The sequence below is a fragment of the Clupea harengus genome, chromosome 18, assembly GCF_900700415.2.
Source record: "Clupea harengus chromosome 18, Ch_v2.0.2, whole genome shotgun sequence".
In the NCBI taxonomy this organism is placed as follows: domain Eukaryota; kingdom Metazoa; phylum Chordata; class Actinopteri; order Clupeiformes; family Clupeidae; genus Clupea; species Clupea harengus.
In genome coordinates, this window is record NC_045169.1 from 5,255,375 (window position 1) to 5,270,776 (window position 15,402).

At 43.8% G+C, this 15,402-nt stretch overlaps 1 protein-coding gene across 3 annotated transcripts in view; it reads left to right on the forward strand.

The window, feature by feature from the left end:
• Positions 1–15,402, forward strand: part of LOC105894189 (F-box/WD repeat-containing protein 7) — a 49,398-nt gene that overhangs the window by 21,290 nt on the left and 12,706 nt on the right. For 2 of the 3 annotated variants that reach the window (XM_031584552.2, XM_012820663.3), the window contains exons 3-4: positions 12,637–12,713; positions 12,944–13,085. In XM_031584552.2, coding sequence (XP_031440412.1) covers positions 12,637–12,713; positions 12,944–13,085 — 219 coding nt within the window. Of the gene's footprint in view, positions 1–9,910; positions 10,289–12,636; positions 12,714–12,943; positions 13,086–15,402 lie in introns of those variants that run through there. The other variant, XM_012820664.3, reaches the window with a different exon arrangement.

Genomic DNA, 15,402 nt, shown 5'->3' on the forward strand with positions numbered 1-15,402 from the left:
TAGCTAACAGCTTTATGAGCTTAAATCTTTAAAAGCCACAGGATTTCAGAGAGTCTGACTGATATTGACGCAACTTGAACGGCAACTGACGTTGAGGCCTCTGAGATTCTTTCTTTCCTAACACATCAAGGTCCTTTGCCCCCCCGCTCCATTGCTCAATGCCAACTGTTACTCAGTGAAGTGAAGAAGAACCTAGAAGATTAGATCAAATTTGACACTTAAAGGTTTCTCCTTCAAAAACACATCGGTATGATTTATAAATGCCCAATGTGTATCTGTGTGCACGTGGCTTCGATTGTGACTACGTGTGTGTGTTGGAGAGAGAGAGAGCAAGTGTGTGTGTGTGTGTGTCTGCCTTGTCGCGTGTTTTCTCTTTCTCACCCCATGCCTTTAGCAGTTTTCTGGCGGTCAGCGCATTCCTCCGTTTGGGAATCAGCTGTCGGTGGCTGGCTCTTTGGAATGCTCCCTGTGCATTCTGAAATTCCGGCCTTTTTCTCGGGCCACGGCGCGCAGAGGAGCTGAAGCAGGAAGAGCTCTAAATAAACAGAAAGAAAAAAAAAAAAGGACATGAGGAGATTGTCCTTACTCACTTGCCTGCCTGCCTCCCTGACCATGCTGTTAGCTAGTCAGTCTGGGTGAGGCCTAATACCCATCTCAGCAATGCAGCCATGTATTACAGCCAGTGGGCACCTTCAGTCAGTGTGGTACAATGTGTTTGGTTCACCCCCACATTTGAGTTGTGTTCCCATTTCACATATACAGAAACATTTAAGTGCTGTATTTGGATTAACTATTACAATTAAATAATAATGACATCTAGCATTCTATACTATTATATCTTGTTTCGAGCCATTGCGCTATCCAAGTGAAATGTACATTAGCCACTCACAATACACTAAATTAGATTTGATTCTAAGTTCCTAATGCATAGTGTGTTGTGCCACTGTTTAAGAACTAAGTGAGATTTAAGTGCTGCTGGAATCAAATGTGCTGTAGCGTTTAGCCGCCCGCTTGGACGGCTGGGATGGCTGCTCATTGCAGCGCTGTGCCCCAGCCTCTGGGGGTTCTTCCTGAGTGTTATGTTCAAATGCACTTTGCGCGCCCAGTCTGCCGCTGTCACTCTCGAGCACCGCATTGGAACATCACACGCTGTTTCTTTGGAATGATGTGTAATTGGGCGTAAGAACTCTTGTAAGTAAGGTCCCCTGAGGACACACACACACACACACACACACACGTTCGCACACACACACACAGCCACACCCTTGCATCCATTGGTTTAAAAATACATGAGCACCTACCATCCAACCATCATACAACACTTCTGAATACACACTCTTGTCCATCTTACACACACACACACACACACACACACACTCTCATCTTTAACTATGCATGAGCGCTCACCAAGTCCAGCCACACATTCCTCTCTCTGACACATACACACACTCTTACTGCCAGTGCACGTAATGCATTATGGATGAGGTACAGATCGCCATGTTGAATAATCCACAGGATGGTTGTTTAGCCCATGGCTCCCTGCAGGGACTGTGGGAAACGTTGAGTCAACGTTTGTGAGCCGGTCAGAGAGGGGAAGGCCTTCCGAAAATAAGTTTCTCCCCTTTGGGACATATCTGCTGAGTAGGCAGCAAAAACTTAGCGAGTTCAGCTTTAATCCCAAAACTGTTTCGTTGTGCCAGAATATTGACGTGTCTGTGTCTGTGTGTGTGTGTGTGTGTGTGTGTGTGTGTGTGTGTGTGTGTGTGTGTGTGTGTGTGTGTGTGTGTGTGTGTGTGTGTGTGTGTGTGTGTGTGTGTGTGTGCGCATTTACACCCTGCATAAATATGCCTGAGAGAGGTTTAGCATACTCCCATTTCTTTCTGTCTATCCATCATAAATAAACAGCCCTTGCAGAGCACTCTGCTGCGCTAGCCACTGAAGTGAGTCCAAACATCGTGGAGAAGCCTATTTCTGTACCTTCCCAACCCTTCTGAATATGGCACTCCTACCAGTCTGAGAAGCCTCCCCCACACTTCCTCTCTACGCTACTGCCTGCTACCCGCCTTTAGTTTTGTGTGATTTCCATATCTTAAAGTCAAGGAGCTGGGTGAAAGGTGAGGTTTAAGGTTAAGTCAACAAAGTTTTACAAATACTGAGTCTGTAACAAGCGCTATTTTGAAAATAGGTTGAACCCTTAATTCAGGGTAGGCCCATAAAATTCACCAAATGAAGCCTCACTCTTTTATCTATTGCTCCCTGAAGCCAACATTCGGAGTAATTGGGTTTTGTGTTCTCTCCTCTCCTTTAACTTTCTGTTACATTACAGCCACACTAACTCCAGGGAGACAAATGAAAGAATGGTAAACAAACAAAAAAGATAAATATTATGATTGGCTGTGATTCCACGAACACGTAACCGATCCATTGAGTTGGCTAAACTGGTTCCTGGATTTTTCACAAATCTGTTTCTCAATCCTAACCACAGTAAGGAAAAGGTACCGATGCAGAAAATGAACAGCCTGGAATATTCTAGCACATTTAGAACAACTGACAGTGTGTTATTTAAGGTCCGAACTAAAATAATGATTAAAGAAACAAATCAGGGTTGTATGTCTGTGCCTAAGAGCAGGGTTTGCAACATTTCTAAATCCCTGGTTGCCTGGAATGAAATAGCCCGAATTAAAAAAAGACCGTTTTGTTTTTATGTAGAAAGGTACTGTTCTTTTCATGGCCACTGCTGGCCCTTTGGGTGCCCTATGCAGAATTGCTTTGCTTATAGTTAAGTTATAGATCGATGTTAATCTCTTGCATAATTAATATAAACCGATAACACAAAATGAATTATTAATGCAAACATCTAAAGCAAACAAAAGGCCTAAATCTAACAGGCTATATGGATATTATCTTTATTCATTTTAAAACGCAAATACAATTTTATTGACTGATTTGTTTTGTTTTTGAGTATTCAGTTAAACAGAAATGTGGCCATCTTGATGCCGTTTGATGATGTGCTGATTAATGGTGTGTTGTCACTTTAAGAGGTTTAGGGCTTCTTTCTCATATTTTGACTTTTTGCCATGATGATGATTAATGGGAGAACCGTGTATGGTTGGGACATAGTTGAATACTTTGTGAACCTGCTACTAGAAAAGAATGTGCTTGCACTGAATGAAATGGAACGGTGTCTTTGAGTTTAGGAGTGCTACAGGTCATATACTTTGAAGAAGGGCAGATCAGATGAGCTGCTGAAGTTATATCTGAAGCAGGAGAGACTGGTGTGTAGGCTAGCCTTTCAGCGGTCGGTATGTGTTAATCAGTCTTAGAATAAACCACACACTCATAAACTTAAATGCTTGCCAGCGTTTTGCTTCATAGGCTTTATTTGTAACCTTAAATCTAACCTATAAGATCTTTAGCTCTCTAACGTTGGCTAGTTAAACTTGGGCGTTTCTTGCCTGGTATCCATGCATTGTGTAGGCTAATGTTCCAGTTTTTTAAGAACCATTCAAACATACGAAATGTAAGAACGTCATCCTGCAGTTTTCCCCATAGCCTTCTCATAGTTATCGTGACGGAGACGATATGTTTGCACAAGCACAAATGGATGAAGGTGTGATTTTTAAACTTGAATTAAATCCAAATTCATGATGTGGTATAAATGCTATGTTATAAGATACATGTTTGTCCGTAATGTGCGCAAAACAGTATTGGTCTCAGTTTTTCTGGTGCACGGAATGCTCAAACTCTGGACTAGTACCTTTCCGATTAACGCATACATTCCCCAGCAGACAAACCATCATGATCAACAACTCGTTCGTTTAGTGGTCAAAGTCAAAAGGGCACAAAATGCGACTAAAGGGGGGAATTTTATTTCACTCGTCTGATAGCCCATCTGACAAGGTGTTACGTTTTGGTTGCCCAACGGGATAACTTGATTCTCCTGGGACGTCAGGCTAGTGATTTTGTGAACCCTGCCTGAGAGCATGAACTGAGGCAAAAATTAACCAGTTAATGAAATCAGTGAATGACCAGCTATGGCTAAATGAGTTCAAAGTTTCTCCATGTGGGAGAGGAGCAGAGGGATGAGCCGGCAGGATTCTTCACATCGCTGGCGTGTCTAAGCCAGCCAAGTGGAAAAAAGACACGAGTCTGTCTGAGCTGATCGTGCTTACTGACCACACACAACAATTAACACTGAAACTGACACACACACACACACACACACCCCTAGACAGCATGCCCATCTACACAGCACACACACAGCACACAAAAAGCACACAGCCTTTAGACACAGCACTCATGCTGTGTACAACGTGTATGCCATACAAACAAAAATACGCCTTTCTCACACACACTGGCCCTGATCCTTGTGTCTAACATTGACATTCAGCTGGTGTCATGTAGGTGGTGTTGGGGAGAGAGCCGGTGTCTGTGTGGAGTCCATCACACCTCCCTGATGGGTTGGTGGCATTGTTGACATTTTCTCAGTTCTCTCATCACCACCACAGAGAGGATGCGAGACGCATTGCTGAGGTCTTACATCAGTTCAGCGCTTGAACCTAGTCTGGCCCTAACTGAAAGACGTGCTGAAAGACAAGACTTTTATCCCTCTTTCTCTCTCTATCTCTCTCTTTCTCCCCCTTTGTTTCTCTCCTACACACGCTGCACTATGGGATTTTCCTCTTTTAAAACTTGAGACAACTGAAGAAAGTCTTAATGTGGAACTCCTACTCTGAGACTCCACTAAAATTAGACAGAAAGAATAATAATACAAAAAAAAAAGCAAATCATGAAAGAGGCTTGAGGTAACAACACATCCCAGGCACCAAAACATGTCTGGTTTTACCAATTTTGTGGTAATTTAATTGGGCTTGGCTTTGTGTTTATTTTATGGAGACAATAAGCCTAGTCATAACAACTGTGAGGTAGGGGGGGGGCGGAGGTGGGGCTCAATCATCCACACATTGTACTAGTCAAATCTGTTCCCTTTCTAAAAAAAATGTCCTTACCGCTCTTCTTCCTCACCTTCCCTCCCACATTAAGCCACTCTACTTCTCTCCCTCGCACACATTTGTAACGGAGCCAGCCGATGTATGGGGCACTTGGGGCCATATAGTAACGAGAGATGCCACCTGTTTCTCTGACATTTAAAGCGATTAGCACTCACTTGTTCACTTTATTGGAAACACATACACCTTTTTGGGGCGAGATGTTTTGATAGTTGAACAAGTTGATGGTGGAGGGAGTTGGCCTCCCTCGGTGGAGAGGACCTGGATGTGTGAGAAACTGTTTTTCTGTGTTTTCTCACCACAAACATGCTGAGGAAGAGGTGTGTGTAAGCATGCATCTTTTGGCGTGTGTGGTTAACTACTCTGTGGGAGAGGTTCATCTTTAATACTTGCCTGAAACTCTGCAAGTCCGACTCAAAGCCTCCAGTTTAACACCCTAAGGTAGGCAGATACACACACACACACACACACACACACACACACACACACACACACACACACACACACACACACACACACACACACACACTACAAAAAAACTCTTTCTGTCTTCCCTGCGCCCGTTGCCCCACTATTGAAGCCGTTGTACACCATCTTGGCTCTGCAGCTCTGCAGGGGCCCTGTGGGACCTTTCGAACCTTACCAGACAGGCAGGGAATGGACTCTCTGCGCCTGAGAGAAATGTCAGCCGACTCCACTGACATTTCAGGTTGAATTGTTCCGACGTCTTATCACAAAAATAATCTAGGAGCAAGTAGGCTGTGTAGTAGTAATTCCTTTGCCTCCTAGGAATTCACACTCATTTCCACCTCCATTCTTTTTTTCATAAAGCAGTTGCTTTGGTAGTGGAGGGTTGCTGTCTCCATAATTTTTTAGATCCCCGAAGGTCAAAGCCATTTTAAAAAGAGTGTGAAGACATTGGCTGCCAGATAGCCCATAGATCATAACTAGCGTTCCAGAAAGTTCCTATCTCTGATATTGGGAGGAATCAATCTCTGTGCCAGGTAATTGAGGAGGTCTCCATCATGGAACATTAGCACAGAGGTCTTTAAAAACGACGAAATGAGTTAAGGGGGGACGGTCTGACCTGGTTTATGACCACCTCTCTCACACTCCCAAATGTACTCTTCTAGGTTTTCTCTCCTTTTTTCCCCCTTAGACATTTTATATCCCCTTACCCTACAATGGTAAATATTAACTGTTCATTAGTGCACTTTAAAATATAGCCTTGGTGGTTTTTTGTAGAATTGTTTATTTGCTGTATATTATTTTTCTTGGCGTGACTAATTATATGGTTTATATGAGTATCTTATTGAACCATAATTGGTGAATGAAAGACTACAGCTTTGGGATGCGTTTTCCCATGGGTGGGTGGGTGGGTGTGCAGTTCAGCTCAACATCTGTCTCGCCTCTGTCTCCTGTTGTTAATGTATTACCGTGGTAACTGTGCTTAGCAACAGGGGGTTAATGACTGTGGGACTGGCGGCTGCATCAAAGACGGTGTCCCATGCTGCTCCACATTCTCCTCATGCCAGCTCTCGCACACACACACACACACTCTCACACACACGCACGCACGCATAGCCACAGGATATTGGTCAGGTGATTCTCAGAAATATGTCCCACATTCAGGGTTTTTGGGTAAAACACAGTGGGTGAACGTCCTTTCGTTCCATAGGCAGGTGTGTGTGTACCTATGTGCACCCATTTCAATGTGGCCAGACCTCGCTGCTGGAGGAATTGTTGCCAGGTGGTGTTTACACATGTGTGTACACACCTGCACTTTATGTGAGCGTTGGTGCTAAGGGTCACAGTGAACCTCTCCTTGACATCCCTGCTGTAGGTGTTTTTGTTATCCTAGCATCACGCACACCTACACTAGCCTCTTGCATTTCGACTTTCAAAGACAGAGATCTGGATCCATACTGTCAAGCAAGTACAATGACTGAGTTTGTCTTCCACTGATTCTTGGCCTCTCCCCAAAGCGAACGACCTCATATGCCCAGAGAAAGGTTACTTATATAGTGTGTTTGACACTGTTACGCAGAGGCCAACTGCACTCAAAAGTATTTTTACACGCACAAGTTTTAAACCCTAAATGACCCTTAGATTTGACTCTTTAGTCATTTCAGAGTTTGGAGGAACAAAGTGATTTTCCTGGATAAATTCACACCTTGGTTCTCGGTTGTGACCGATTTGAATCATTTTAAGTTGAAAACCATTAGTATTCTCTTTGGGGAAAACGCATTTAAAGAATGGCACCTTTTTAGTCCTCTGTTCATTTTTCTGTGAGAAGAAAAGCTTTCATTAAGACCATTTTTAGAGGTCTAATTTTCTGTATCACCAATCTCCTCCTGGTCTGCCCTCATGCCTCACTCCACTGCATTGTCTGTGGAATGATCAAATATCTTAATGGCTCTCTCTTTAGCAGACCCCCTCTTTCACGCTCCGCCCTCCCTTTCACTTTAATGGCTCCTTCTCAGCCGGCAGGACCTTGCCCGTTAACATGTGAGAATCGGTGTCCATTGCAGCACCACAGGCTGTTTCATTCGAAGCAGTGCTATGCTAGATTAAATGGACTACGAGTTGTTTAATCTCTCTGTGCATAACTAAACACAAATCCCAAGCACACAAATAGAACACAAATGGATTAACAGAACCATCTCGGGGGCGGGTTTAGGTGTTCACAAAAGCTATTTAGAAATGTTGTATACCTATCATTTTACTTATGGGGACAGATATGTATTTGGTCTACAAGGTTCTGGTCAGTTTGGCATTCATAGGTCAAAGTTTGTTACTGATTGTTTGCAAATTAAAAAAAATCCATTGCTCAATAAGTATTAAAGATATCCCAGTAATATGTTTTCCTGCTGTACAATGAACTTGTATGAGGATCTGTGCCGTCTCAAAACCAAAGGTGGTTTAATTCCTCAGAAACTGGCCTGTGGAGATATATAGAATGAAAATGTCAAATTTAGCATATTTTCAAAAATAAAATGTGGGACACATGGGACAAAGATTTCAAGTCAGGTGTATAAATAATGGCAATATTGAACATGAATCTATTTTCAATTTTTCAACATAAATGTATGAAATGTATTACATTCACATTTTGAGGTTTGGAATACACTTCGTAAGACCAAGTGCAAACAAAATGTATATTGTAAGACGTATAGGATGAGCTTCAAATAACCCATTTATTTTGTATTTGTCTACCTGCACGAATACAGTATGTGTAATTTAGAGAATATGCCTTTTACTCCCCACTCTACTCTAATCCTCCAGATTTCATGTTGATTGCCAGGTATCATGATTTTCAATTCACAATACATTATTCCAAATTATGAACAGAGTAAGTATTCTGTTCAAGTGTACTTTCCCACAAATCCATAGCCCTCTCCTACACCCCCACCGCGGTTTCGTTTTTCTTCACGTCATTTTGATTTGCCTCATAAGACTTGTGTTTTGTGGTAAACAACTGGCAAAGATTTTGTGTACATGTGCGCGTGTGTATCTCTGAACTACTTGTTCCCTTAGGAAATGTTCGTCTCCTCCCAGCAATATCTCATCACCTTAGTAACAGTGTAATAAAGTGTGCGTGTGCGTGTGCGTGTGTGTGTGTAGTGAGAGGAGGAGTCAAAAGGTTGAGACAACGTAGTTCACAGCATTTTGCTTGTTCAAAAATAAGTAATTAGACTGTGTGTGTGTGTGTGTGTGTGTGACACCAAATACGCGTCTGGTTTTTGTCTTCTTTATCTGATGCCTTACAATTGAAAAGGTAATTGGCACCCCAGACTTCATGGCCATCTCTGTATTACAGGGAGAAAATAGCCTAATGATGAGAGAAAGGAGCTCGCTGTTAATTCTGCACCTTAGCAGCTAGTTAGTTATAGATACCCTGATTGAGATTACAGCATAGGCTACTAAAAATAATGAGTAACTTTAAGCAACAACATAGACAAGTGGGTCTTGTTTTTGAAGTCATATTGGCACACAAGAAACATCTCTGAAAAAGACCTACTGCTTCAAGTGTGTGCTGGTTGTCAATCATGTGTCCTTCCCTAGTATTTTCTTATGTCACCTCTCCCTCCTTCTCCTACACACTCAGCAACCATGATGTCCCTCGTGAGCCCTCAGTTCAGGCTTCTGCTCAGTGAGGTGAAATCGGAGTAGTGAGAACATGGATTCTTGCGCACACTGACATCTTTCCCGCGGACCACACGCATAGGGAGACAGTCGTTTCAGTGTCAGAAATCGACCACTATAAAAACAGTGGTAAACTAACAGTGGTTGAGTTAACTCTGGCTCCATTGCATGTGTTTTCGGGCGTTTTTGAGCTGAAAAATAGGTTGTAGTATTCATATGTTGCTTGAGGTTATATTGATTTATTAATTATTCAGCCTTTGGGCAATAATTGTAGGCCTCCATTATTTGAAACGGTTTGGAATAGGCCTAATAACTCTAGCAGTTTTGCTTATTCTGTCTTTGATTCCTGCATTAGTAGTCTACTAAAACACATGGGCACATCAGAGCACAACTATAGATACCTCCGGTGCTGCCAAGGGGAAGTAATCGGGCAAGAGGGCGGGGGAGGGGGGCGTTACATGAGGAGAAAAAAAACACGAGTAAAGCGGATACCATGGACAAATCAACAAGTGACGCATGGCCCCAGTAATTATATGATATGCCGTCTGTTTTCGATATACTGTTTCGTTCTGTTCTTAGTCAGTGTACGCTTTGCTACAGTGTCCTCACCGTTTCGCACAAACGCTATATGATGAGCGTCCACAGAAGGTCGGACTATACCACATTCTTACCACTGGGAGCATGAAACTCGAGCTTTGACTCTGAACAGGCCTGAGAAAAACCCTCCCTCCCTTTCGTCTTTCTCTCACTCTCTCTCTCTCTCTGACCCCACCTCCGCCTTCTGTACGGCATTCCTCTCTCCCTTCATTATCGTACTGCAGAAACCGGTGAGAGGTAGTCAGTGTGGGAACCTACAGGCACACAGACCATACGCATTCTGGCATGTCACTGGAGCCGTCCTCACGCTCGCCGTGACTGCGCTTTTCCTCGTCGGGTGTCTTGCCCGAGCATGTCCACTGCTACTCGGACATACTGTTTGGATTTACCGGGAGAAGTAACGCTTGGTGGTTGTGGAAAGATACGGATACACTCAGCGCAGATTTGTGTGGATTTTACCTACTGATAAGCTAACGCCTCGCAACCAGGGTTGAAACATGGGGTTCTATGGCACTTTGAAAATGATTTTCTATAAAGTGAGTATGCATTTTACTTTCATGTTGATAAATATTTTGTCGTATTGTTAGTTCATATTTTGTAACCTAAATCTGCTTCACATTAGATCTTGTGGGTTGATTTACGATTATCTTTTTAAAAAAAATTCCGCTCCGATAATTATGGGCTAACCTTGGACGTTATTTGGCTCGTCCGACAGAGGTGTGAAAACGGCGATATTTGCCTGGAGATATTTTTCTGTTGCAGGAAATACGCATGAATTGATCAGACTAATTTACATAACAGGAGTGGGGGTGTTTATTCAGCTCAAGCAGCGCAAGATCGTTTAGGTGTAGATTCCAGGTGTGACCCATTCAGTCGTGCTAAAAACCTTTTTTTATACGTGCCTGATACACATCAAGTAAATCACTGCGTTGGATTAGGGCGTCTACACAATCTGGGTAATCGCATTGCTTGTGAAATGAGGATGTCAGTAAGCGCAGTGATATGGTCGGTGCACCTGCTTGCGGCACTGACGGGAGTTCCCTACATTACGCCCTGGTTGCCTGATTCCTCTAGCTCACCTTCTATCTAAGCTTCTGTCTCAGTCTCTCACAATCTTCCCCTGTTCTGTTGCTTCTGTTACTGTTATAAAAGTGCTCATTGAAACCTCGCGGTGAAGGCAAGAGAGTATAATATATCGCAACGAAGTCAGTAGTCTTATCCACAACAAGGGCGATGCCAAAAGCCGATGAAACGACCACACTGTACAGTACACGACCTCGTTTTTTGACCACTGAAATCTCAGTAGCTCAGTGTTTTTAAATATGACTATAACTGAGGTGGTATGGAATTTTTCGTTGACATTACTGATCAGGGCGTCTTTATTTTGTATGCTGTATCAAGATTGTACTGTTCTTCTGGGAACAGGAGGAGCGCGTCCAAAATCATTGGATTCTTTACAGCTCCAACATTGTTGTTTTTCCCTCTGCCAAGGGCGCATTCCTGTAATATTAGTCACGTTTCTAAGCCACCGCATATCACTTAAGGTGCGGTTACGAGGTCAGTGCGGTGTTTTTCGGCTACGCTATCAAGCTCCTCCGTAGCCCACTGTAAACAAAATCTCAGGTTGACTAATCCTTTGCGTATAGTTTTTTTTAATCTGTTATCAGTCTTATATTCGCTTAAAATTTTAGATGAGATGAACTAAATATGCTTATATACCTAAATGGATTAGTTCTTCCCGTTTCACTTTAATCGCTTTCCTCAGGTTGTTAGACTAAGGAATGCCTCATGCAGACAGCTGTCAGACAGGCGAAAGTATTGATCGGGTTTGACAACTGTCTTTCCCTCCTTCCCCATTGCTCTTGCTCTCATGTCTGGCCCAACCTTCTGTTTGACGGGTAATTATTTTCAGGGATGGGCTGAATGAATGTAAGTGCTTTTTTGGATATGTCCAAAAAAAAACTTTGGTCAATTAACAAGTATAAATCAATGAAAGTTCCCCATTACTTCTGATTTACCTCAGAAGTTTCCAACACTATGGCTTGCTTTTGTTGAACATCAGCATCAATGAGAAGGACACCCATTTTGGCCTCAGTTGCCGCCACACTAAAGCAATCCCGAGTCTGAAGTTCTGAAGCTGTCAGTCATAATGAGCTCAAAAGCATCAGTCACCAGCCGAGGCTTTGTAATGCAGATGGTGGCAGCTTTTGTGTTTGGGAATTTCGAGTGTTCGCTTCCACAGAACTTCTGTGTGCAGCAAGCACAAGTTGTTTTGTTGGTTTTACACCCGCTTGGCGGTTGAGATCAGAATAATGGGGAGAGACGCACACACACACACACACACTTTGAGACAGTAAGGAACACATAAGCACATAGCAAATCAGGTTTGGATTCTTGTTGTTACCCAAGCAGCTTGCTTTCTCAGTAGCATTTCCTAACCTGATTTGGGTGTGTCGCTCCTGAAATGTGGTTTTGTAATGTGTGTAGGTGACTTACTGTAAGGCATTTATGTCCCGAGTGTGACAGCAGCCATTCCATCTCACTCAGGCTGCCTCTGCCTAGCCCCTGACAGGACATTATTCAAACACAGTGGAGGACGGGATTGTTTGTGGTGTGTGTGTGTGTGTGTGTGTGTGTGTGTGTGTGTGTGTGTGTTGGTTTTGTCAGTATTTGCTTAAAGGCTAAGAAGGGCTTTTGTCTGATGTGGAGTTGTGTTTTGTTGGTGCCGCTTTGGCTAAATGCAAATTTAGCCTCAAACACCCGATTTTTGTGAGTGTTTGTGTGTGAGAGTTTGTGTGTGTGTGTTGAGGCGATTCGCGGTGCAGTGGACCATAACCACCCCTCACTCACTTCTTTCTCCTTTTCCTCTCTCTTGTGTTTTCAGATGAAGAGGAAGTTGGACCAAGGCGAGGTCCGATCCTTCCCTACAGGAAAGAAACCCAAGGGCTCAGACTATTCAAGGTAAGACCATCCCCTTCTCTCTTCTCGTCCCCCCCCCACCCCCCGCCTCTCCAAGGCATCAACACCCCCTCTGAAACACACACACACACACACACACACACACACACACACACACACACACATCCTCCAAGTTCTGCTTTCATTGATTTGATCAGTGTCCATGTTTTTTTTTTCCTTTGTCAGTCTTCTTCATCACCTTTACTCTATCCCTTCTTTTCCCTCTGTGGCAGCCCTGTTGGTCTCGTTCCATACTCGTCCACTCCCACCACGTTCGGGGACCTCCGAGCCGCCACTGGACAGGGGCTTCAGCGACGGCGTATCACTTTAGTCCCGCCTCCGGCTGGCATGCAGGATTGGCTTCACACCTTCCAGGTGAGTCCATGTCTCACATCCATGTATCACTCCAGTGTGGATGAACATATCTTACATCAGTACTAACAGAAGCGAGTACAGAAAATACAGGGGGAAAACAGTTTTACTGTTGATTTCATATCCCAGTGTCTGGGTAAGGATACAGAAATGGCATTTTCATTTTTTTGAGGGGTATATTTTTTGAGTCTTAAAATATCCAATTCATTTTGTCATGCTAGAGGCGCCCTTCCTTCTCTGCAGGTATTAGCTGTTCCTCTCCGAGAGGAGAAGATGGGGGGAGGCAGAGAGAGGGGAGTGTGTGAATGAGAGTGCAGCGCTGGGTCTGTTCGGGGCTAGTGTTTTACCGTAATTAGCTTTCCCCTCATGCACATCTGCAGAGGGCTTATGTCTGCCTTCTCACATACTCCACAGCCCTCACACAAACACACACTCACACACTCAGTCTCTCTCACACACATACACACACTCACACACTCAGTCTCTCTCACACATACACACACTCACTCTCTCTCACACATACATACACACATACACACACTCACTCACTCTCTCTCTCTCTCTCTCTCTCACTCACACTCACACTCACACTCACACTCACACTCACACTCACACTCACACTCACACTCACACTCACACTCACACTCACACTCACACTCACACTCACACACACACACTCAGTCTCACACACACTCAGTCTCACACTCAGTCTCACACACACATACACACTCACACACTCAGTCTCTCTCTCACTCACACACACATACACACTCACACACTCAGTCTCTCTCTCACTCACACACACACACACACACACACACATATTACACCTGTATACACACACACACACACACACACATTAACAGATAGTATAACAGCTCATGCTGCAGGCACATCTCATTCAGGTATATTGTCCCAGGTGTTTGCTAACCCTACAGGTACAGGTGTGTCTGTGTATATGAGAGCGAGCGAGAGAGACTGTCTGTTCAAAAATATTAATCCCCTCCTCCGGTAAAGAAAGAAGCCTCAGATTCCAGTCCCTACAGGTCCCCACACATCCCTATAGCCTAGCGTCAGTTTTAAATAAGCTTTTCATTCGTGTTCCTCTGACACGTTTAGCTATGAGACCACACTCGCAGTTTTGAGTGTGCGAGTGCTGAGTGACGGAAGGCCCCTCCACTGCTTCCTGAAAGGAGGACGGTCTGTTTGTCAGAGTGAAAGACAGGCTTAGGGCAACTTTAAAGACATTTGAATACCACCTTTCTCTCTCCTAGGCAAGGTGGGGGTGATATCACTTCTCCTTTTTTTTTGTCGTCTCTCTTTGGTGAACGCAGAGAAAAAAAAAAGTTTTTTTGTGATCCAAGGCAGCAGTAGTAGCTAATGAGGTCACTTTTCTGCAAACCAGTTGTTTATAGTCTCATTTGTTCTTGGCGGTGGTGGAAATCTAAATCTGCTATGGGTAGATTACTGTGCTGGCTTACCATTTGGTAGTAGTGCCAGCATCCGGCATTACCTCTTCCCAGAGCTTTCACTCTGACTGTGTGTGTCTGTCTGTCTGTGTGTGTGTGTGTGTGTGTGTGTGTGTGTGTGTGTGTGTGTATGTGTGTGAATGTGTGCTTGCTCTGGAATAAAGTGAAGGATTACACATTGCGCTGTTCTTTTTTTTTTTCTTCTTTTCTGCTGATTCTCTAACTAGTGCATTTGTTAATCGGCTCTTCTTTTGTGTGTGTGTGTGTGTGTGTGTGTGTGTGTGTGTGTGTGTGTGTGTGTGTGTGTGTGTGTGTGTGTGTGTGTGTGTGTGTGTGTGTGTGTGTGTGTGTGTGTGTGTGTGTGTGTGTGTGTGTGTGTGTGTGTGTGTGTGTGTGTGTGTGTGTGTGTGTGACCGCTTTCCCTCTTACGCAAAATCTCCCCACTTTCGAATAGTTTACAGAACTTCCTGGCACTGAGAAGGTGGCTTTGTAACCCAGCTCTCTTTTCAGGGGATCTGTCGTAACTGATTATGTCACGAGCCTCTGTCTGAAGGAGACACACACACACACACACACACACACACACACACACACACACACACACACACACACACACACACTCTCACAGGCACACCAGGATATACACATTCAGACAGCTTACCCATATACCCTCATTTGCGAGCGTAGACACACGTAACCTTTCCTACCCTAAACAAACGTTCAGTTTGCCAGTCATTTCCTCTGAGGTCACAGAGCAATCTGATTTGCAGAGGAAATGATCATTATCTTTGCTCATTGTAATCAGGCAAACACACACACACACACACACACACACACACACACACACACAC